Source organism: Rhinolophus sinicus, chromosome 3, assembly GCF_057876585.1.
Source record: "Rhinolophus sinicus isolate RSI-liver-muscle chromosome 3, RSI-T2T, whole genome shotgun sequence".
Classification (NCBI taxonomy): domain Eukaryota; kingdom Metazoa; phylum Chordata; class Mammalia; order Chiroptera; family Rhinolophidae; genus Rhinolophus; species Rhinolophus sinicus.
Window position 1 is genome coordinate 147,755,647 of NC_142503.1, and position 25,798 is coordinate 147,781,444.

Sequence of the window (25,798 nt, forward strand, 5' to 3'; positions counted from 1 at the left end):
CCTGCCTTTCCTTTTTTCTTTATCATTATTTTGTGATATGGACACTTAACATAAGATCTACCCTCTTCGAAAAACCTTTAAGTATGCAACACAGTGTTATTAACTATACACAATATGCTATAGATCCCTAAGATTTATTCAACTTGAATAACTGAAACTTTGTACCCATTGGACCAGTTCTTTAATAAACATCTATTGAGTGTTTATTATGTGTGCTGGGTTCAGGATGTTTAAAATTGGACAGGTCATAGTTTTTATCCTTAAAGAGGACATAGTCCAGCAGATGGAGACAGAAATTAGAATGCCTATGAACTGGGTTGTGAAGAGTGTAGCAAAAAGAGAGAAAATCTCAGTTTGGGTGGTTGGTGAAGTTTTCATAGGACAGATGATTTCAGTTTAAATACAATTTTTACAGACAGGGAGGACTGGCCAAGATTGATATTCTAGGTAAAGAGAACAGAAAAGTCACTGAGGTTTTAAAAAGCATGGAGCCTTAGTGAACAATATGTTTTTCTTTGTGGTTGGAATATAGAGCAAGTGAATTAGTATGTGCAACAGTGGGTGCATCCCCTTGGGTTTGTGTTTTGTGAGGCAGGACTTCGAGTCAGGTAAAATTTTCCTGCTCAAATTTTTTTTCAACAAACATTGCCTAGAACAATAGTCCTGAATGAGTAATGCAGTCAGGAAGTCTAGATATAATTTCATGAAAATATCAGAAGCATTGACAAAATCACTGCTTTCATTTAAACAAAAAGTAGGTATTTGTTTCTAGGCTTGGGAGACCCTGGGTCTTAGATTGAATGCTTAGTACATAGAACTGTTTATTCTACCAAAGTTGGTTTTTAAATAATTTATCTGTCCTACTTCTACTTATCTTTCCAAAGTCTTTTCTCCACAAAGGAAGGTCACATGGGGTACGAGAAAGATATTTTAAACTTAATTCGGGAATCAATTCCTTGGCATTTTTATTAGTAGAAAACAAGTCCAGGCTTGTATGAATAATTGTGAACGAACACCAAATTGTTTCAGAGAAGAGGAACTGAACTCGGACAGCTTATGAAACCCAGAAGACCTGGGCTTCTTTAGTCAGTCTCTTTCTCTCTTCCATCTTTTTGCTTCCCTTTTTCACTTGCATGACCCTGTCTCTCGTGAAGCTTGGCTCCTGGCCAGAGCATGTGTTCCCCGGGTCCCCGCAGAGCCTGAGTGAGGTGAAAATGGCAGATTTCCAAGTGGAGGGAGCTGATAGGCACCCGGCTCCTAAAACAATATGTAGTTTATGACGTATTCTTGAAAGAATCAAATAGATTATTTATCTACTGAAATACGTAGTCCAATGTCAGCAAAGGCTTTTGACTGTTACCATTATTCTGTGATATATTTCTACAATAAAATCGTAAGTTAAATTTAACAAGATTTTATATGCATACCTATCACATACAAGGCACGCTGCTAGTGAACCAGCAAAATTAATGGAATCTTTCTGCACCCCCCTGCCTCCTCCTTCTTCTTGCTGTAATTCAAGAAATTAGCCATCATAAAGATTATTTACTTGTCAGGCCATTTGCCGTATAAACCACCAAATCATAAAATGAATTATATCTGACGAATTCTTGATTCTCTGGAGGCACATTGTATTTGTGGCACATTGTATTTGTGGCACAATTTCTTTTTGTGATTTGGTACCTGTGTCTAACCCGGTCCTTACCCTGGGGATGGGTTTCCTGCCATCTGCCACAAGGCTGCACTAGTTGGTTAGGATGGATCTGCTCTCTACAGTCATGTCCTCTCAAAACTTGGATGTATTATGCATTTTCAAATATATTTTCCTTTCGATTTCTTGTTGCTATAATGCCTAATTCGATATAACCTTCTGTTTCCTTTTCAACTTATGATATTCTATTGACAAATTTGATGGCTATACAAGATATATTTCCTATTGATATTTATTTTGTCATATTAAATATTTCTTACTTGGATTACTTTAATCATTATTTAAGAAACTCCAAATCATTGAATACCTAGAAAAGTTAAAGATTATTTAAATAAGAAAAGGCCTCACGTACGTGGGTAATATTAATTTGATGTCTTTTAAATGTCTGGGGTTGGAGGAATACATTTTAATTTAAAAACTTATATTTGTCTAAGTAAATGTAATTTTGGAAAAGCAATAATGTGGGAATTATAATATTGTGAAGTCAATATAGCTTTTTAAATTTGACTGTCGTCTTATACAGCATTTTCTAAATAATCATCATCTTTTATTACCATTTCAATTGTTTCCACCAATAATTAATTTAGAAATCAAATTATAATTTAAACATAGGTATAGGTACTAATTTGCTTTATAGTTGTTTTAAAAGTAACTGTATGTTGACATTCAGATATTCCCTTGCCCCCACCCCTGTAATTTTGCATACATTGTGTACCTTGAATACTTTTGGAAAATGTTAGAAAGGGGTAAATCTAGAATTGAATTCTGATCCTCATTTTAACATTGCTTTCTTTTAGACACTACATGAAGTCATGTGGAAACGAGAGAGATCATGAAACCCCTCCTCCAAGAGAGAATGTCTTTCATAAATGGAGCTTCGATTCTGGTTTTCACAGAACATTGACACTGTGGCAGAGCCACGGCTGCCCTTCCCACTATTTTCAGTGATTCACAGAACATCTGAACAGTGATGCTTGCCTTGGATTTACAGATCCTCACCCTGACACCTTCTTTATGTCTTTGGGGTAGAAAAGCTTGCACTAATTGCTCTCCATGGTGGCTAATCTTTTCAAGATCCTGATTGTACCTTACATATATAAGCTTTGCAAAGGAATGTTTACAAAGAAATTGGGAAATACAATTAAAAAAAAAGAAAATCGTCAGCAGAAAAATGATCAAGACTTCCCTACTGCTGGCCAGACCAAAACCCCCAAACTTTCTAATACCTTGAAAAGCACTGTAAAGAAGCTTGCTAAGTGTTCATCCACTCGCAACTTATCCACTGAAGAAGATGACGCGAACAAAGAATTTTCCCTCTCCCCAACATTCAGTTACCGAGTAGCCATTGCCAACGGCCTACAAAAAAATATTAACGTAACCAACAGTGATGAGGAGCTGCTTCAAGAGTTATCCTCAATTGAGAGTTCCTACCCAGAATCACTCAATGAACTAAGGAGTAGTACAGAAAACCAGGCACAACCAACACACATGATGCCAGTTAGACGTAATAGAAAGAGTTCCAGCAGCCTGGCACCCTCTGAGGGCAGCTCTGATGGGGAACGCACTCTGCACAGCTTAAAACTAGGAGCTTTACGCAAACTGAGGAAATGGAAAAAGAGTCAAGACTGTGTCTCCTCAGATTCTGAGTTGAGCACAATGAAGAAAACCTGGGGAATAAGAAGCAAATCTTTGGACAGAACTGCCCGAAACCCAAAGACAAATGCCCTGGAGCCAGGATTCAGTTCCTCTGGCTGTATTAGCCAAACACATGATGTCATGGAAATGATCTTTAAGGAACTTCAGGGAATAAGTCAGATCGAAACAGAACTTTCTGAACTACGAGGGCATGTCAATGCTCTCAAGCATTCCATCGATGAGATCTCCAGCAGTGTGGAGGTCGTACAGAGTGAAATTGAACAGCTACGTACGGGGTTTGTCCAGTCTCGGAGGGAAACCAGGGACATCCATGATTATATTAAACACTTAGGTCATATGGGTAGCAAGGCAAGCCTGAGATTTTTAAATGTTCCCGAAGAAAGATTCGAATATGTTGAAAGTGTGGTGTACCAAATTCTAATAGATAAAATGGGTTTTTCAGATGCACCGAATGCTATTAAAATTGAACTTGCTCAGAGGATAGGACACCAAAGGGACTGCCCAAACGCAAAGCCTCGACCCATACTTGTGTACTTTGAAACCCCTCAGCAAAGGGATTCTGTCTTAAAAAAATCATATAAACTCAAAGGATCAGGTATCGGAATCTCAACAGATATTCTTACTCATGACATCAGAGAAAGAAAAGAGAGAGGGATACCATCCTCCCAGACATATGAAAGCATGGATATAAAGCTATCTACTCCTGAGCCCAAAATCAAGAAGAACAATTGGCAGTTACCTGATGACAGTGATAGAGAGCTGGAATCTGATCTCAACAGAAACAATTATGCTGTACTTTCCAAGTCAGAGTTTTCAACAAAGGGAAATGTTTCCAAGTCAAGTTCAAAATCACACAATGCAAGAGCCAAGAATAAAACTGCTAGTAGCAGCAGAATTTCAAATAAATCAGATTATGGTAAAATTTCCTCACAATTGCCAGACTTGGATGACCTGGAAAAACAAACCACAACCCATTATGCAGATGCAACGCCCCTCTGGCACTCACAGAGTGATTTTTTTACTCCGAAACTTAGTCGTTCTGAATCAGATTTTTCCAAACTGTGTCAATCGTACTCAGAAGATTTTTCAGAAAATCAGTTTTTCACTAGAACTAATGGAAGCTCCCTTCTGTCATCTTCAGACCGGGAACTTTGGCAGAGGAAACAGGAGTGCACACATACCTTGTATGACAGTCCTCAGGATTTACTTTTGAATGGGGCTCTTCAGGGTGTCCAAAGGCAGAGTGAAATTGGGAACACAGAAACTGTGGATAGTGGGATGAGTAATGGCATGGTATGTGCATCTGGAGACCGAAGCCATTACAGTGATTCTCAGCTCTCTTTACATGAGGATCTTTCTCCATGGAAGGAATGGAATCAAGTAGAGCAAGGAGCTGATTTAGGTTTAGATTCATCCACCCAGGAAGCTTTTGATTATGACACAAACAGTCTGTCTGATCAACAACTAGATGTTTACAATAAAGAACTAGAAGACTTGGGAAAGTGCCACAGTGACCTTCAGGATGACTCTGAGAGCTATGACCTAACCCAAGATGACAACTCATCTCCATGCCCTGGGTTGGATAATGAACCACAAGGACAATGGATTGGCCAATATGATTCTTATCAGGAAGCGAATTCTAATGATTTGTACCAAAATCAAAACCAGTTGTCCACAATGTATCGAAGTCAGACTGAATTGCAAAGTGATGATTCGGAGGATGCCCCACCCAAATCGTGGCATAGTCGATTAAGCATTGACCTTTCTGATAAGGCTTTCAGCTTCCCAAAATTTGGATCTACACTACAGCGAGCTAAATCGGCCTTGGAAGTGGTATGGAACAAAAGCACACAAAGTCTTAGTGGGTATGAGGACAGTGGCTCTTCCCTAATGGGGAGATTTCTGACATTATCCCAATCAACTGCAAATGAATCAAGTACCACCCTGGACTCTGATGTTTACACAGAGCCTTATTACTACAAAGCAGAAGAGGAAGAGGACTACAGTGAACCAGTGGCGGGTAATGAAACAGATTATGTTGAAGTGATGGAACAAGTTCTTGCTAAGCTAGAAAATAGGACTAGTATTACTGAAACAGACGAGCCAATGCAAGAATACGATCACCCTTCTTATGAAACACCTTATGAAACTCCACAAGATGAGGGTTACGATGGGCAGGTAGATGATGTTGTTACTGAAGGGGAGTTGGAACCCTTCAATGAAACAGTAACTGACATGGAAATAAAAGAAGATGAAAATCAAAACATCCCTGAACAGCCAGTGGAAATCACAAAGCCAAAGAGAATCCGTCCCTCTTTCAAAGAAGCAGCTTTGAGAGCCTATAAGAAGCAAATGGCAGAATTAGAAGAGAAGATCCTGGCCGGAGGTACTCATGTTTAAATGATACATTATGAGCTAATTGTGTTTTAACATTTAGAGGATGTTCTGTGTTTATTTGTGGTAGAAAGAATTTATTTGCAAGGAATTTGCATGTTTATTCTGAGAAGGATTTTATTTTGCCCAGACAGCTCTCCTGAAAAATTGGGCTTGATGATTTATAATCAAAGTGTTTTCAAATAGGTCATACTGAAATAAGCCCTACACTCTATGGATTAAGATTTCTCTTCTAGGATTAGTCGTAAATTCCATTTTATATTAATTAGCTTTGTGGCATCAGTTATCAAAGAAAGGATGAGTGAAATCAAAGAACAGCCTAGGGCCTAGTCTTTGGTACTATTAGGTTTACATAATGGGGAGAAATGGTATAGTTAATCTTAAAGAATTAAGAAAAATAGACTCCCAGATTTATCACTCTTGTTCCATCAAATTTACATGTCGGGGCCTGCCAGTAGGAAGAGTTGGGTCTGCACGGCCAACCTTAACTAGTCCCATGGAGGACTGCAGACTTCCTCACTACCCGTTGATGCAGCTGAAGGAGGGCAGTGGAGCCCTGGGCCAGGCCTGAGTGATCACAAGTCACTCTTTGAGGAGGAGTCAGTAAGACGATAGAGAAATTCTCCTGAAGAATGAAGTAGAAGTGTCTTGATGATTATGGAAATGAAAGTGTACCCTACCTAACAATTTTACTTGATTTCCCAGGGGAACAATTTGAGATCACACTCTTTTGAAAAGTAGTGCACATAAAAAAAAAAAAAAAAAAGTTTACTTTTAATTCCTTAACCAAACTTCTTCTGTGCTTCCCTCAATCCTTTACCATTTATTTTATTTGCACGCTTATCACTTTTTATCTTTGGGATAATTTGATATAATCTTAATTTTAATGAATTATATATTATTGATGCTTTCCTCGATTATAACATTGTTACTTTTAATTAAAATATTTACTCTATATGTTTCATAAAGGTATATATTTAAGTGATCAAGTGTTGCTTGTTATCATGAAATAATATAATAATTTTTTCAGCCAGTAACTGATTATGGCTTCTTTGTCTTGACATAATTGTGATCAGACAATACTCCAAACTGGCCATTTTCTGGTTGATACGGTGAATCTTTGAATAACTAGATACCTTTATTGTCAAGCTATTTTAGGCCCTAAGACAATTGAAATAACAATATGGTGCTCTGCTCTAAAAATCTGTCTACTTAAAACAGCACATTCTATGTAATTTATTTAAAAAACAATGTAAATCAAGGGGATCTTGGATGAATTGATTGTGATTTCTTTATCACGGTAGACTTCTCAAATAGATTTAAAACTGATTTGGAACTGCAAAGTAGTCAAAATTTCATGTAAATATAATTAATACTGGAATAATATCTATTTTATTTCAGAATAACTTTTAATAGTTAGATATCCTTTTTACTAAAACTCAGTTGATAGTTTCCTAGGATATAGGCCAGCAGTTTGACATTGTATTTTATTTACTGTGGATTCACAGAAGTCTGCTCAAAGGCATATTAAGATTAAGCATGTGTGTGTGTACGTGTGAGTGCGTCTGTTGTGATATAATAAATGCATGTTTTAATGCCAATGGGTTAAAGTATCTGACGTGTTTGGCAATTTTATAAATGTGACAAGACGATAAGTTTCAGAAAAAAATGGATCTTGATCAACTTTTTAAAAAACTCAAATTAGTAAACCTCTGCAAAGTAGGTTTATTACTGGTAACACTAATGACACTTAAACTAGCTAACAACCCAGTTATCCACTGGCACTTATCCTTAGAAAACACAAACGAACTGCTAAAATAGGTCAAACAATCTTGTGCCATTTATCCGACATACGAGGCCTGGCTACGGAGGACTCACACCCCTCCACCATCTTAGAGCTCGGCTTGTTATACTGCGAGCCAGCTTTGAATGGAATCTGGTAGGTATCAAATATCCCGGAGGAAATCAGACACACATCTTTAAGATGCCTCTCTGGTTGCTTGAAAGGCACCAGATTGACTACCCAGGAGGCTGCAGTAGCCTAGATTTTAAAGGCCATCTCTTCTCCTTTTGGCAGCAGTCAGGCAATTGTCCCCCTCCTGTGCCACCAATATGCCTCAGGAGGAAGGGCAGCCAAAAAAGGGCATTTTGTGTCAGTCCCCTTCCTTGCTCAGAGCATCCCAAAGAGGTGTGAATTGTCAGGATAGATTTTGTGTCCATGGCCATCTGCTTACTGGGCTTTGGGAAAATGCCAACATAGTTTTCTCTCCATGACTATCCAGGTACCACTAGGTAGCAGCGCTAGCTTTTCTCCATTACTAACCTGGCAAGATAGGACTGTGGAGCTTTTGCTGTAAACAATGTGGGATGCTGTTCCCCTGACAAAGCTTTAATGGAATTATAAGCTCATAAATTTGATTTATTCATTTCAACTTTTGTCTTCCGGGTCCTGGTAAAGAAGAATTTTAAAGACCCCAATGTTTATATACATGGGTATTTGGTGCTGGTGTTTCTGAGAACCTTCTCCTTGAGCAGCGTGCCCGTGGGGAGAGACCTGAGAGTGTGTGTAGCCAGAGGCTCCATGAGGTCACAGTCTTCCCGTGTTTCTGGACACTGCTGAGTGGCACGTTTGGTGTAGCTGACCTGAACCCCACAGCATGGCGGTGACTATTTGAGCCCCACTTCCAGCCCTGTACCACCTGTTAACTGGGATTAACTGTTGTCTCCTCTGAATCCCCATATACCTGCCTCTTATGGCATGGGCTTCTACCTTATGTCATGACTATGCACATTTTTCATGTTCTCCACTCCACTCTAATCTAGAGGTGAGAGATCTTGTCTTTTTTATCCTTTCATTTACACTGTGCCTAGACCAATGCTTCATCCAGAGATGGCACTGAGTTAATATGTGTTGGATGGATGCCTGAATCAAGGGAAGCATGATACTAAATAAAAGGTACAAGATTTGAGGTCAAAGGTGAATCCAAACAGTGACTTCAATTGCTAAGATTATGAAATTATATTCTGAGAGTTCAGAAGTATGTTTAGAGATAAAAGCTTATTATTGAGCACTATTATATACCAGGCACTTTCTAAGCAGTTTATCTGTTTTACTTCTTTTACTTCTTACACCACAACTATGAATTTGATTCTATTATTATCCCATTTTACAGGTGAGGAAACTGAGTTGCTGAAAACTTTTGTAACTTACTCAATGTCATACAGCTAGTAAGGAGTGGATCTAGAATTAAATGGATGGTTATTTTGGTTATTTAGAGCAGCCATGTGCTCATTCATTTCAAAGGTTATTTTATTTATATTCTAAGGTGGAAAAACATGACTGAAAATGGAGGGCAGTGTTAGCCACGAGACTTATCTCAACTAAGGAATTTTCTTGAGAAATTAGTGGTAATATGAAAGGCACTGGGGTTTTGATATGAAATAGTTAATTCTCTTTTTTTTCTTCAAATGCTTGGTTCATCTTATAAATTAAGACTTGTGGAGCCCAATAAATATTGCACAATAGCTGCTTGCAGGATGATGTATTTGAAGTCTGAACACTCTTTACCTGAATTAGAGTCTAAAGTCAGTTTAAAGTAAATTTTTCTAGCAGATCAAAAATCTTGTTTTGACTTCAAATGTCATTTCCAGGCTTCTGTAGATTCTGAAAGACACTGTGACATCTACAATTAGCATAAGTACTAATATTTTTATCAGGATGTACATTTTGTTTTCAGAATTGTTATAGAGCTTTGTGGAAATATTTTGGTTCTTGATAAGTATAGGAACTTGAATGTAAAATTTTTTCCTCAGAGTGTACTTTATTATGTTAGACCACTGGTTCCCAACCTGGGTGGTGGTTAGAATCATTTAGCAGCTCTAGTAGTACAGCAGTCACTGTTCCCATAGTGTTGGTGTAAAATTACAAATTATTCGGATCCTATCACCAAACATTTTAATTTTGTAATGGTCATATGATGAAGCCCAGGGATATGTATCCAAAATTGAATGTGTTATTTATGAATTATATGCGCCCTTGTAAATAACACACACACACACACACACACACACACACAAACACAATAAAACAAAATCCTACAAATTTCAGTGAAATATGAAATAGATAGCTCCTCCCATTCTTTAGAGAAAGATAATTTGTTCTTGACTCTCTGTATGCATAAATATATCCACTCCTTTATTTTCTTTTAATATAAATGGTATTAGCCTGTCATGTATTCATGTTGTTCTGCACCTCTTTTTTTTTCATGCAATACATAGTATTTGAAAGATCGTCTCATTTTATTACCTATTATTTTTTTTAATGACACAAAGATTTTTACTATATAGTTATTGCCTAAATTATTGGCTTAGTCCCCTATCATTGAACAGTTAAGTTTTTTACAAACTCACAAAGACTGCAACTCCATTATCTATCTGTGAGCTACTGAGATACCATGTATGTAGGATAAATTCCTAGATGTGGAATTGCTAAATTAATTGGTTTACTCCAGTTTAGAGGAATTAGGACTCATGAATTCTAGGTCAGTTCAAGTGCTTTATTCTCATAGCACCTCGCACTGTTGTAAATTTTGTATAATTATTTGATTATTGTAGATCTCTACTAGGCTACATTGCAAGGTCAATGAGTGAATTTTTCATTCTATTGCTATTGTAATACCAGAGCCTGCCCCACCATCTGGTATAGAGTAAATCTTCATTAAATAGTTGTCGAATAGATAAATAAATGTTAGCCTTCTCTCTAAGTTGCTGGGCTATCTTGTTCCATATAAGATGGAGAACACTTAGAATCCAAATAGACTTTAGTTTTATTTCTTTCAATTAAAAGAACATTGTTGATTATAAAATTTTAATATAGTATAATAGGGAAAACATAATTGAGAGTGAAAACATGATTTTTACTTCCTCTGATTCACATCTCACTCTGTGAGAATGCTAGCTATTCTTTCAATGGTTATGTTACCTACACATCTCCAAAAACCTTTTCAGAATTACTTAAATTTCAGGCTTAATGTTTAAGAAAAATAAGTATGTCAAGTAAGTGTTTGGACCTTGTTGGCCCTAATCTATGAAGAAATGCTTCTCAAACTTTAGGGTGTATCTGGGTCTCACTGCAGAGAGTCCAGGTCAGGAGAGATGGGGTCTTCATACATGTATTTCTTGAAAGGTGTGTGTAAATTTAAAATTTTAGAAATCACCTAGTTCAAAAGTCCCAGGAGATTCTACTATAGGAACCACTCAATGTATAATTTTGCCAACAAATAAATCCCTATCATCCTACATGCTATATTTTATCTGTTTTTGCAAGTTTGAGGTGTGTTTGTATTATTACTACTACTACTACACTGCTACTGCTACTACTGTATCTTTCTTCAAAGCAAGTATAGCAGTATTGGTAATAGTGGAAGGCAACCCATTTATAAAATGTTCCATTAAAATGCAGTACATAGCAATACACTTTTGGCGTAGTATTGTTTAACTCTATATACTCTAGAATTCCCTATAATATAACTTGGTTTTTGAAAACGACTGGGATCTAAAAAGGAGACCTGTGAGGGTCCCAAGAGGCAGCAGAAACATCTGGTGTCTCTACTTCTTACTAGATACAAAGCCCAAAAGGCTAATTCTTCTAGGAGACAGTACTGAGACTCAAAGAACACTGACAAGGGTGATAGGTAATGGTGGTGTGTAGAAGAGATTAGTTCCAAGTAGAGCCAAACATCTTAAAGTATACTCTGGTATGAAATGGAACTAAGAGAAAGGGAAGGCAATCAACACATATTTAATGCTTTCCTATCCCATTCAGGTCTAGTAAATTTAAGTACATATTTAACCCTCACTATAATCTTGGGAAGAGGTAATACTAGCTCTACTTTACAAATGAGACAACTGAGTCTCAGAGAAACAAAAGCAGGTCTAAGTTCACACAGCTAAGAGTATTGATGAAATCTGATGTATAGCTGACAGAATACAAAGTCTGATACCCTCTCCATGACATCCCATTGAAGTGTGGGCAAGTGTAGTCATGACAGGGCATGGCTCATGCATTTAAGCTTGTAAGTTGTACTTTCAAGGTCATCCAGTTTTGTGTTAGCTGCTGTAGTAAGTAGCTCTCTATTAACACAAAGTGAGTGATAATAGTTTGGGCTAAGAGATAGTATCACCTTTTTAGAAAGTTTAGAATATCTGAAAGGGTGACAATTGACACATTAAAAGGCTTTAGTAAGGGTGAAGAAGTGTCAGTAAGTAGTTTTGAGGAATGAAAGCACTTTACATAAGGGAGGAAAGAAATTCACAAGAAAAACAAAGACTAGCCATGAAAAATGAAATGTTGTAGGGTTCAAAGATTTGTTTATTTTTAAGTGTTACTGGCTCCAAAACTATATACCTGGAACACTTGTCTTTGTAGGGAAGCTAAGAATGTCACACATTGTCCAAGAGAAATATTAACTGACAATGAAAGATGGTGATTTCCTGATTATAGTCGGAGTATTACCTCAAAGGCTGTAGGACAAGTTTCCAAATTTCAGAGATTCAAGAGGGTGTTACATAAAAAATCTCAGATAAATAGATTTTTAATTTGTTTGCTTTGCTAATGTCATGTTTTAATGTTCTTCCTGCAAGTTCAAACAAGAGAGATGCAGTCTATAGAAATTATGAATCATTTGAGAAATGTCTATGTGGAATAAGATAAACAAACTGAACTCTGGTACAAGATACAACAAAGTATGGCCTAATCAATTTTTATTGGTTAGGTTAGAATGGGAGGTGCTAGGACTTAGAATAGGTATTCCCTTGAGGTGATTCAGGATTTGGGAAAGAAAAGCTCAGGAATGTGCGAGGAGAGGAAATCCAATGAAGCAGATAAAAACCTGCCACCTGGAGCATATACCTCAGACCACAGGTGACTACTAAGGTATCTGAGAGCCTAACTGGGTATCAGTTGGGCAGGTAGAGAACAGCCAGGAGCAAAGGGCATTGGGGCTTGAGGGGAGCAGGAAGTTGCTTTCAGGAAGGCTTTTTGCTGGCAGGCTTTGGTTACCTGGCTATGGGTTAGAGAAGGCTGTAAACACCCCAGAATGGGACCTGTTAGGAGGAAAGCAAATCCCAGAGGGATTGATATACTAGATAGGTCATCAAGAGGGTGACCTCATTACCTGAACTGGGGTCCAAGGTCAGGAATGAATCTCTAAGACAGGTAAAAAGCCTAATTGTTCCACTGGCGTCCAAGGACTGAGCCTGAAGTGCAGGCAGAATGACTTGGTGCTGAGTCTCAGTTTGCTGGGATAACCTGACCCCAAATAGAGCTGTTCCCCTATGCTAAAGGTATTAGCTTACATTGCCTCCGTGGCCTAAAAGACCAGACAGAACTAGATGCATTAATGGACTTCTTCCTTATGGCTTATTTCAACCTATAGTATATGGTGTATTTCTTCTCCTTTTTCTACTCCCCCTCCTTCTCCTGCAGCCCCTCCCCCCTTCTTCTTTTCTTAAGGAAAGTATGTTACGGAATCTTGTCAACTACGCCTTTGTCAAACTTGGTTCATGCTGGCTCTCAGCTACTTCCAAATAAGAGATGAAACTCTCAGAGGGTAAAAATGACTATTACTGTGCAGATTCAAACAGCTGTGATATGATTCTGTTGGCAACCTCAAAGGGTCCCAAAGACTTGAGCAATGTCACTTTACTTAGAATAAATGTGTCTCTCCCAACTCCTCCCGACAATCTTCACTACCCTCAAATCATCATCCACTCCTGCCCCAATTCAACCATGATCAGTGCTTTACAAAGGATAGTCCTGCTTGGAGTGTGAAACTTGATGTTTGTGTCGGCATTTTTTTAAAAATGGAGCATTTACACACACACACACACACACACACACACACACACACACAGTCTTTCTTAAGAACCCCGTAAGATACATAGATGAATAATGGGTGACATTTATTAAGTCCTTTATTATGTGTCAGAACTATTCTAAATATTTTACACCATATTAAGTCAAACAATCCTCACAATAACGCTGTGAGATGGGTATTAGTATTACCTACATTTTATAGATGAGAAATAGAGACACAGTAACTTAACTATGGGAGGGAAAAAAGCCAATATATGGCAAAACCACGATTTAGAATTAGACAGTTTGTTCCCAGATTCTATGTGCTTGCTCACTGCAGCCTAGCTTTAAGATTTCAGAAATCAAGTATTGATATTCAACTTTATAAGACAGAGACCTGAGGTGGCAAAATGTTGCTTTACCCAACAGTAATTGTAGTCAGCAGAATTACAATTACAAGCTATTCTCCAAAATCATAAACCATCACTCAAGCTATCACACCACTGTCCCATTTTATATGATATTTTTACAGGCAACATGATTATACAGGTGTCATTTCTGTGTAACTTGTGATAAAATAAATTGTTGATGGTATATAATAATGGCAACGAGAAATGACAGATTGAATAGGATCTTATTTCCCAGAGAGATATAGGTTAAGCTTCCCCTTTTCTTAATGCTTTTTCTGATACTTAGTGATGTCTTGTGGAAAGCCCTTGGTTTTAGTTTTCTATTTCTGGTTTTCAGTGATTGCACTTAAAGACACACACGCTCTCTTTGGCATGCATACACGCAGAAAATGTGAATTCTCTTAATGATTAACAGTGGCATTTTACTATCTGAAGACAACCAACAGGAAATTCCCATGATGATCAACATTCCCTTTGCATTTTCTAAACACAAAAAGCCATTTTAATAGTTTTAAAACTTAACTATTACGTATACTTAATTCTCATAAAACATCAATGAAATAGACAATTGCCAACCTCCCCAAGTCTCAGTTCCCTCAGGACAATTACCAGTAGTTATGTAGGTTGTAAAACCAGCAAGGGAGGGGACCAGGTATTAGTCCAAGGACTTCTAAATCCTACTCTGGTGCTCTCAGCACAACAGCATGCTCTTAGCTAGTTGGCACATCGGTGCTTCTCTGTTCTCAGTGTTCAGACACCTGGTCTGTAATACAAACTTCTGCAGCTGGGTCAAGAGTGTTTCTCTGCTGGTTTCCAAAGTTAGTGGTTCTCAGATTGTAGAATGTGTGAGAATCACCTGGGACTGACTACTTGTTAAAAATATGAATTCCTTGATCTAATCTCCAGTTACTGCCAATGTAGGATGGTCCATGGATCACATTAAGAAACGCTTGATAGTTAATAACAGATCCTTTCCCTGTTTCTTGAGTGATTTCATTTGCTCCACTGTCTTCATTTAGCATCTGTGCCTTGATGGTCCCAAATCAGTGTTTATGCTAAATCTAACCACTCCATACGTAGTCTAGTATATACATTTATTCTTTTAGTCATTAGTTCACTCCCTAGTCCACTCATTCTTCAGTGAATATCTAATTGCCTGGCTGGGCATCTAGGATATAGTTGTGACAAATCTTATTTGGTCTTTGTTAAGTGGGTGAGATGAATTTAAATTAAAAGAAATACACAGATATATTATTTTAAACATTGAAACTGCTATAGAAGTAAATACAAAGTGTTGAGATTGCATATAACAGTGTGGAGGTTAAAGAATAGTTCACTGAGGAAATGACATTTGACGAGAGCTGTGAAGAATGAACACATTAAATTAGCTAAGAGAGTGAGAAAGGAGCCTTCTGGGCAGAGGAAATGGCATGGACCAGGGTCTTAAGGTGGAAAGTGGCATGACATATTTGAGAAACTTAAAGAAGCCTGGTATGGCTGTAGTCCATCAAGCAAGGCAGAGAATAGTACGAGACAAATCTGGTGCAATATTCAGGGGCCATATTTTTCTGAGTCTCTTGAATCACCTGGGGATTTTTTTTTTCCTCCTAGTAACCATGGAAAGCCATTAAAAGAGACTGCCATAATGAATCGTAGAACTTGCATCAGGTAGGATATCCTGCAGGTCTCAAACTCATCGTGCCTAACACTCAACTCTTTGCTTCCTCTGTCTCCTAATCCTGTTTCTCCTCCTGAGTTTCTTATCCCAATAAATGGCTCCACCTGTTTGCTCAGATCAGAGAGCCGTCCTTTCTGGCTCCTTCCAGGTCACACTGTAGTGGACATTGGTCTATTTTTGGCTTCCCAGACGCTGAATTCATTTCTTATTGGTGTTCCTGAGTGTATGAGCCCTTTGAGGGAAGAAGTGCCCTTTGTCCTGCTGCAGAAGCCGAAGGGAGCTGGGAGTTCCTTCTCACCCCAGCAGCCGTGGCTTGAGCACGTGACTTAGACGTAGCTAATTGGAAGCTTCTACCCAGGACTTTGAATTTGTATCAATTATTTAATAAGCCGTGACAAATTTACCTCCTAATTCTCTCAATCTCCATTGTCTCTACCATGGTTCTAGCAACTGCCATCACTTGCCTAAACTATTGCTAGAACTTCCTAACTAGTCTTTTTGTCTCTTTGCCCTGCTCCCCCCACTCTCTCCCCCAATTTGTCACCTCTCTGCATCTAGAAATTCACACATATCTGCAACATGTAAAAAAATACCTTTATAGTACTTTTAGGACAAGATTCAAATAAGTGGTTAAGTCCATTATATTGAAAATGCCTGCTTGCTTGTAGCTTCCCTCACTAGGCTGTAAGCTCCTGGGAGTGAAAGACTATGCCCTGTACCCTGGGCATGTCTCCCGGTGCCCACCAGTGACCAGCAATGAGGTAGCCAAGCACAGCGGTTAAAAGCACGGGCTCTGGAGTTGGCCTACAAGTTAAGTATGATCTTAAGCAAGTTTAATTTCTCTGTGGCTCAGTTTTCCTCACTGACAAAATGCAAATGATAATAGTATCTCTATATGATAAAAATAAAGTAAGTAAAAATAAGATAGCTTTTCAGCCAAAGCAGTATGTAGGGAGCCAACCTACTTAAAAATCATACAGACTTCTTCCTTTGATCTTAAACTATTTTTGAGAAATATGAGCCAGAAGGCAAATGCTTCAATTACTTTCCTATATATTTCTTAACTGAACTAAAATAACCATCCAGAATGCATTTTGGGAATTGACCAATTATGTGATTATTTTTGTGGTTTGAATCCTTGAAAGATTCTGGCCACAGGCAGCTTGGCATAAGCTGTTCCATACAATATTAATAGCTACAGTTATTGATGTTTTCATGGAACATAAAAACATGCAACTGTCTGAACTCTCTGGCTTGTTAAGTGTTTTGCCTTGGGACAATTTCAACATAGAGACCCAGGTATGTCCATCAACATTTATTGATTGCTAAAAGTGTGATGAGCTCAGGATTAGGGCCATGGGAAGGGAGGAAACACAAGATGCAAAGACATGGATTCTTTCCTTCTTAGGGTTACAGTCTGGTTCAATTCAAAACTATTTCTTGAGCTAAGTATCGTGAGAGGCATTGTGGCTTATAACCAAATATCATTATTCAATTGTTGATTTTTTAAAAATGTTTATTAGCACTTACCTAAATATATTGTACTGTGATACACATCATAGTTATAATTGGAAGACACAGACAAGATAATTTATAACTGGATGACTAATGACAATTACTATTTATTATTTATTATGATTTAATTCACAGATAGTTATTACTACTAATAAGCTTAGACGATAAAAAGAAGTCATAACATTAAAAATAAAAACTAACATTTTTTCAACCCAAACTACATAATAGATGTGAGGATAATACTTTGCATACATTTTTCAATTTAAGTCTCCACGCACCCTCGAGAGGTGCAGCGCATGTCTCAGTAACTCCATGTGACCCTCCTGCGCCTTCCTCTGATTGCAGCTGCAGCTGGGGTGCGCTACAGCATGTGAACTCAGGTCCTCTTCCACTGACAGCCTCCCACCTCAATCAGACATCTGCATTCTTTCAGATTTCTCCCTTGAAGTCCATCTTATGTTCAGGGATTCCCCCCAGCAACCTTCAGCCACGGATGGTCAGCAGTTGTTACATAAATTCTGTAGCCTTTGGGAGAACGTATGAGGTGTGATCAAAACATACGGGGAATGTTTAAATAAAAATTTGTACTGCAGTAAAAGACACATTGCCATTAATCCTTCTCAAAATACTCCCCCTCGCTTCTAACACATTAAGCCCATCATTCTTCTCACTTTCTGAAGCAGTTCTGGAAGGCCTCTTTTGTGAGTGTCTTTAGTTGTGCTGTTGTGGCTGCCTCGATGTCCTGAGTTGATTCAAAACGTTTACCTTCATGGTCGTTATGAGTTTGGGGAAGAGCCAGAAGTCTCAAGGTGCCAGATCCGGTGAATAAGGTGGATGAGGACACCCTGTAATGGTTTTATATGACAGAAATTGCCATATACCAGAAGAGATATGACATGGAGCCTTTCTGTTGTGATCACAAAATACAGTGAATGTTGCTGCCGAGTGCCATCCAATGGAAAGGCAGGGATCTTCAATATGGGAGGTGGCACGTGGAATCTTAGTAACAGTGTGTGACAAGTTTCAACTTGTTCAGTGCAGTTAGTCAGGTGTGAGCTCCAATTGAGAGAAAGTGTTTTAAAGTGTGCCATAAATCATCCTCCATCATAACAACACTCCATGTCACATGTTTCCGGTATACAGCAATTTCTGTCAAATAAAAACATTACTGGTGTATCCTCATCCACCTTATTCACTGGATCTGTCACCTTGCAACTTCTGGCTCTTCCCCAAAGTCAAAATTACCATGAAGGTAAACGTTTTGAATCGATTCAGAACATTGAGGCAGCCACGACAGTGCAACTAAAGACACTCACGAAAGAGGACTTCCAGAACTGCTTCAGAAAGTGGCAAGAACGATGAGATAAGTGTGTTCAAAGCAAAGGGTGGTACATTTTTTTTTTATTAATTTAAACATTCACTGTATTATTTGATCACACCTCATACCCTGGAGGTCTAGCTGAGTAAATAGTAATTAGGAACAGGGGCAGGTATTGGAACCCTGCTGTCATGGCTGCCAATAGGAGTATTGTCTGCAGCAGCAGCCTCAGCAATGAACCCTTCACTTGGCTTTTTCTCCTTCTCTGCCTTATTCTTCCTGCTCCTCACTCCTGCTTCCGAGGCTACCTTCCAAAGAAACTACCTACCCTCCTGTCCTTGTCCCAGCCTGTACTTTTGGAGGAACCCAAATTAAGACCGGAGGTCATGATGATTAATAGTCATTTTACAGATGCGATAACAGAACCTGAGGCCATAAAGCTTAGTGTCACTTACCTAACGGACTCACCATAAGCAGGGTTCTAATACCTGCCCCTGTTCCTAATTACTATACAACCTGTTGTGAACAATATGAATGCAGTAGAGAAAAAGACCTAACTAATTGCTGTCAGAATGCCTAGGTTTAAGGGGCCTTAGAAATGAGCTCAGACAGTAAGGTGAACTGGGTCAGAAATTATTGTTAGTGATGGTAGTAAGTGAGCAAAAACACTTCTGTATATGTTAAAAAACGTGAGGGCAAAATTGTGTAGAAGTGAATGAGGCTTTCATCATCCTGTTCTTACCCCCAGCCCTCCACTCCTACCCTCAGTCTCCTGGGCTGGCAGTGCTGTGTCTTCTGATTAAGTGTCCTGTAGTCACCTGTTCTCTGCTTTATCCTCCCCTGCCCTTCCCAACATCGCTTTGTAGAATGACTCTGATATTTACTGTAATTGATTTTCAGTTAATAAGCTGCATCTCCTGGGGACGTTTGCATTTTTATGCTTTTTCTTTTCCCTTATACAATGACAGGTTTTCCTGCTGATGAAGGCGTTTTAGGCGTTGGCAAGCAGGTGGGATATAGTTGTTGAAGAGCAGATCTCGTCCAGATATCCTGAAATCACACCATTTTAGCAGCTGAGCACACATAAGGCTGGGCTTGGATAAAATTATTTTTGAATAATTTGAAGTTTCTACATTTTGAGGTGGAGTTAGAAGGACTGATGGAGAAAGAAGAACCAGAGAATTATTTATGTCCAAACACTTGTGAAGGGGCACACGTGTGTGTGGATGCCTGTGTGAATGCACAATGCATACATAATGACCTACCGTTACAGGTCACTGGGGACATGGTTTTCATTGATTCCTTTTACAGACGCTACAGAAATAAGGATTAAATACAGTAAACCTTTGATCTGGCTGAATAAAATGAACCGTAATCACAGTCAAGTACACTAGCAAGTATGTTAATATGGTCACATTACTATGAAAACCAATTATTAAGGAAAACCAATTTTTGCAGGTCACTGATGAACTTTGTCATAAATTGCGTTTGTTATAACACTGAATTATTCAATGAGGGCTTGATGCTTCTTGCCAGCTGCTCAGGTAACTCATCATTCTGTCCACAACTTCAACAATTAGTGGCGTATTGATTACTCATACAACGATTTCCTTTTCTTAAGGAAAGGACATGGCTCTGTATGGTGTAAAAGCTGAGGAAGATTATGGAAGGATGAAATAGATCTAATGTGCAGTTCAGCGTCAAACAATTGCTTCGTGCTGAGTAGTATTATTTAAGTTATGAGTATATTCGTGTATTACTGTAATTTGATTCTGTTGGTGGCTTTGATTTCTCTGGCATTGTTCAGTGTGAGTAGCAATGGTTTAGAAAGAAAAGTAGTTTGCGAGGAAGGAGGTCATTTCTATGTCAACGTAAATAAAATCAGATGGATAACTCCTTTGATTGCAAAACTAAATAAATCTGAGGGATGCGTGGGTAGGACTAGAAGCCAACTCTTCAAAGAAACTCTGCCCATCCTGTTGGGCTTCCCCATTTCATTGGGGAATGATTCCTCAGGTTTGAAGTGCAAATAAGTATTAAAGAGATGTTTATTTGTCCCAACCTTTAGGACAAGGTATCTGGTCTTTTTGAAAACCCAGACTCTCTCCTCTAAAGCGCAACAGCAGAAAACAAAGGAAGACATGTATGTGTAATGTGGCATTTCTTACACTCGGGTTTTTGGGCAATAAGGATGTTTCTAAATCATTCAGGCCAATTCTGTCGTTTAGCAGTTGAGGGAAACAGGAGCCTGGAGATTAAATGTTTTGTCCAAGATCACAAGATAACTGCGCTGAAGAATTTACTAGAAAGTGGGTCTCCTCATGTTGCCAGTTATAAAACTGCCTCTGAGTTAACAATCAAAAGATGCTACTACACGGTATTAACATAGTTGTTCCTTTAATGATGGTATTCATGCAATTAATAATAAAACTAATTGCCTCAGAGCCTCTCACCTAATTTATAAGAAGAAACACAAATGTAAAATACTCAATGCACTTCTACTTACCAATATTACAATGAGAATCTGAAAATGCCCAAAATGGAAACCAAAAAAAAGGAACTGTTAAAACATTTTTGAATGAGATTAGAGAAACATCATTACTTTGGCTGTGTCTTAATTCCTAATGTTCTCTATTGAATGATAAGAAGAATCATTCTTTAGATTAATTTTCTAATTTTATCTTATTGCCATTGAATTTTGGGGCTGAAATAGGTCTGGCAGATCTTTGAGTAGTTTTTTCCCAAGCCTGGATGCATGCCATCAGTACCTGGGTGAATTTTAAATACAAAGGTTCTGGGGTCTCACTCCTGAGGATTCTAATTCTATAGGCCTGGAGAAGGACCTGGGAATATGTATTGTTAATAAGATTCCCTACGTTTCTGAAGACCAACCAGGTTGGAGAACTCCTAACCTGTATTCCAATTCCCTTGTTTTGCATGTTTTGCAGATGAGAGAAGCTGAAATCCAGGTATTACACAACAGGTATTACATGTATGTGTATATATATATATATATATATATATATATATATATATATATATACACACACACACATACACACACATATACACATACATATACATATGTATATATACGAATGGCAGCACATGGAGTGATGGAAGAGAGAGCTAGCACCTTTAGAAAGTACCAACCTCCTGAAAACTCTCACACTGACCTTCTTGAGCACATGCAACCTATATGTCCTTTGACTGCTTATTTTTGTGGGCTAGGAAAGCACCCAACAGGAGTGAGCTCTCTAGTAAAACCCTGTTATATACAGTAGAGTCTCGTTATAGGCTCATTGAATTAGTTCAGATCAAATGTGGGGGCAGAGGGAGAGAGAGAGAGAGAGAGAGAGAGAGAGAGAGAGAGAGAGAGAGAGAGAGAGAGATTGTGCCTGTGATTCCTCTTATCAATTCATTGAAAGCTTTTGCCCCTTAATGGACTTCAGTGCTTTGCTCTCTGACCCAGGGGGCTGCCGTCTGCTTACTGCATCTAGTCTCCTTTGCTTTCTTTGGCTTCTGGTCAAGTTGGCAGAAGGGAAAGGAGGTCAGTGTATCTCTTCTCAGTCCCTGCCTCAGTGCCTGTAGCTGCAGCTGTCTGCAGTTCACAGCTTCTGTCGGCCACCATAGCAGCTCTCACTGGGCGCTGAGCACTCTATTTTCTCCCCTTTGTACTTAAATCCCAGGCACAGTAACCATATCCCGCTATATCGACTCTCTGGGGACCTTACAATCCCTATTTTGTTCCCTTAATCCAGCTCACACCTCTATAATGTGTTCCTTTCTTAAAGACATTTATTTGAACCACTGGCCTTAATTCTGTTTTCTTCAGGCAGCTAGACTAATACTAGATGGGAAATAGAATTATTTATTTACCTCAGTAATTCCAAGTTCTTTAGTTTTGTTATAGTGCCAGTATATCCTTGAAATAAAAATTATTTCTTTAAGAACATAGTGATGTGAAATTCTACTTTGCATATATTTACTTGATTTGCATTGCACATTACTACACATTTATCACTTTTGAATACATAATTAATGTACAAATTGGTTGACACAAAACTATGCACTATGTACTTTGTGAGCTATTCAACATGTTTCCAAAGGTACTTTTGACTACATAGGCTTTCCTCCTTAGAAACTGACTGTAGAACATCCTGCTGTAGTTAAGTGCAACTTTGTTGCATGTATCATAAAAGATATTAAAATTGGAAAGGAGACCATAGAATGAAAGAACCAGGGTAGAAGGAATTCAATTTATATTTCTCCCATCACCTGCAATTTACTTTGTCCCAGAAGTCTGGAACAAAACTCTTCAAAATACCCCCCAGAAAAGTACAAATTGGTACAACCACTTTCAAGGAAGATTTGGCAATATCAACCAAAGTTTTAAATAAACATACCCTTTCTTCCATTATTTCTTTTATGAATGATGCTTCAGATACACATGTAAGGCTGCTCATCTCAGCACTGTCATATGAAACACAGTGTACAACATCAACATCCGTCAAAGGAGACTTGTTAAAAAGGGGTACTGTTTACAGTGGATTACCCTATTGTCATTATAAGAGTTAGAGACATGTAGATGCTTGCGATGTAAGCTGAAAAAAGTCCAAGATGCAGAATAGCACATGATATGTGACCCTATTTGTGAGAAATATATCCCTATGTTTTTCCTTTCTTTTTTAAAATCATAAGCATGTATTATTACGTGCATAATAACAGCAAACGAGCCATAATGCCTGAGTGATGGTAGTGAGATCTTAGACGCACCCAGAACATACTGCTAATTGCCTGACTACATAGGAACTTACTGTCTCCAATTGAGAGACACATCTGCATGGGGAGCTCCCTTCCAATTCCACTGCCCCTATTCCAACCACTTTAAATCTAAAGCCGGTTGCTGGATACATGCACCTTTGTCACTAAAGAGGTGACTTGAGCTCTGGCTTTATTGACTGGGAAACGCCTGTGTGCACCATCACTCAGAGGGGCCTGTGGAAGCTGATTTCTGCAGGTGATGAGAAGGTTTTCATCATCCAAGATGTCAGTGACACAAATGAGAATGGATGAGAGCATGATGCCAGGAAGCAGAGAGAGTCGAGGACAAGACTCCAAAAGTCTGAGCTACTCACAGAGACGTTTCACACAGAGGAAACATGGTAAATCAAAGAGAGAAGGGTTTGCATTTTTAGATGAAGTCTCTGGCTGACGGAAAGCGATAGAAAAGATGAAGATGTGATCATAAATTCTTCTGTCTTAAAAGGCGGTTCTGGTAGTAATACTTCAGCGATTTTGTAGGCTGGCCATCTGGGACAAAGAATTATCGTCATGCTAAGGGCTTGCAAGCCAAGTTGAGGGTTTGCCACCAGAGCACAACCGCTTTCCTTTCCAGGGACACCCCACATACCTTCAGTCTTGTATTCGTTCCCAAAGAAACTTACAATTTTAGGATTTGTTAAACTAATCAGACGTTGTCTGTCACTGATCAAAGCTTTCAATTATCCCCAGAATCCTAATACGTTAAAACTGCAGAGGCCTTTGTGATAATGTGGGGCTGCTGCTGGGTGCTAGAGGAAAGACACTGGGATGCTGCTAATCCTGCCACAGTGCCCAGGAGACACCCACAGCACAGAGTTATCCGGCTCGGGTGGAGGAATCCTGGTCTAGTCCACACCCTTCAATTTACCGAGGCAGAAACTGAGGCCCAGGGAGGTTAGGAATTTCCTAAAGGCATTAAGAACTGGATCTCATACTTGGCACTTTCAAAAATCCTTTTTCAGTGTTTTACATGCTTCTTTTGGGATCACATTTCAATATGGCAGTAATAACCTGTTTAGCTATACTAAATTATATACATATTCTCTCCAAATATGTATATATATGTGTATATATGTATATATATTTGTGTATATATATATATTTTTTTCTCTCCATATATATGTGTGTGTGTGTGTATATATATATATATATATACACACATATATACACATATATGTATATATATGGGGGGAGAGAGAGAGAGACCATATACAGGGTCTGATATATATGTATATATATATATATATATATACACACACACACACATATACACGTATATATACGTATATGTATATGTATATGTATATACATATATATGGGTATATATATATATATATATATATATATATATATATATCAGACCCTATATATATGGTTTGACAAATTTGCGAATTTGTTGCAACAATGTTGCTAACCTCTTTTGATATCAGAGGTATTATTCATTATGAATTTGTACCAACTGAACAGTTAACCAAGTTCACTATTTGGAAGTGCTGAAAAGACTGCCTGCAAAAGTTAGATGACCTGAACGTTTCGCCAACAATTCATGGCTCTTGCATCACAACATTGCTCCAGCTCACACGGTACTGTCTGCGAGGGAGTTTCTAGCCAGTAAACAAATAACTATTGTAACACTCTCCCTGCTCACCTGATCTGGCCCCCAATGACTTGTTCTTTACCTAAAGATAAAAGAAATATTGAAAGGAAGACATTTTGATGACATTCAGGACATCAAGGGTAATACAACGGCAGCTCTGATGGCCATTTCAGAAAAGAGTTCCAAAATTGCTTTGAAGGGTGGACTAGGTGCTGGCTTCAGTACATAGCTTCCCAAGGGGAGTACTTTGAAGGTGACTGTAGTGATATTCATCAATGAGGTATGTAACACTTTTTCTAGGATGAGTTCATGAACTTGATTGTCTGACCTCATGCCATGTATGTAAGTAGGGCAGGATGGAGCCTTGGGCCCGAGCTTGTGCAGGCAGTAGTTGCGAGGCTTCTGCGTCCCTGTCCTACATCCCTCCTTAGCAGCACAGATGAAATGAAATTCTCTTCCCTTTCCTCTTCCATCTGGTATAATTTGCCATTCCTTTTAGGGAGTTGGAGCAGTTTGCTAAATTGTAACCTAATTATAGGTGTTAGAAGACCCGAGCAGAATGGAGAACTTCCACACTTCTTTTACCTGTGAATTTCCATGACTGTTTGAACTTTTAAAAACCACCAATGACTCGGTTGAGAGAACACTGGATACAGCAAGGAGAATCACTAAGCTAATAAACCTTCTGCCCTTACTTTACTTATTTTCCAGAAGCAGGCTACTCTGCCCACATGAAGGTCAGACTGCCAAGAAACTGAGCCTGGTATGAAGACTAAATACGATTTATTTTATATTGTCTGGGAAACTGAAGAACGTATAATTAAGAGGAAACCTATTCCG

At 38.5% G+C, this 25,798-nt stretch overlaps 1 protein-coding gene across 3 annotated transcripts in view; it reads left to right on the forward strand.

Moving 5' to 3' along the window:
* Positions 1–25,798, forward strand: part of UNC13C (unc-13 homolog C) — a 505,001-nt gene that overhangs the window by 26,300 nt on the left and 452,903 nt on the right. For all 3 annotated transcript variants that reach the window (XM_074327724.2, XM_074327725.2, XM_074327726.2), the window contains exon 2: positions 2,509–5,753. In XM_074327724.2, coding sequence (XP_074183825.2) covers positions 2,765–5,753 — 2,989 coding nt within the window. In that variant the 5' untranslated portion in view covers positions 2,509–2,764. The remainder of the gene's footprint in view (positions 1–2,508; positions 5,754–25,798) is intronic.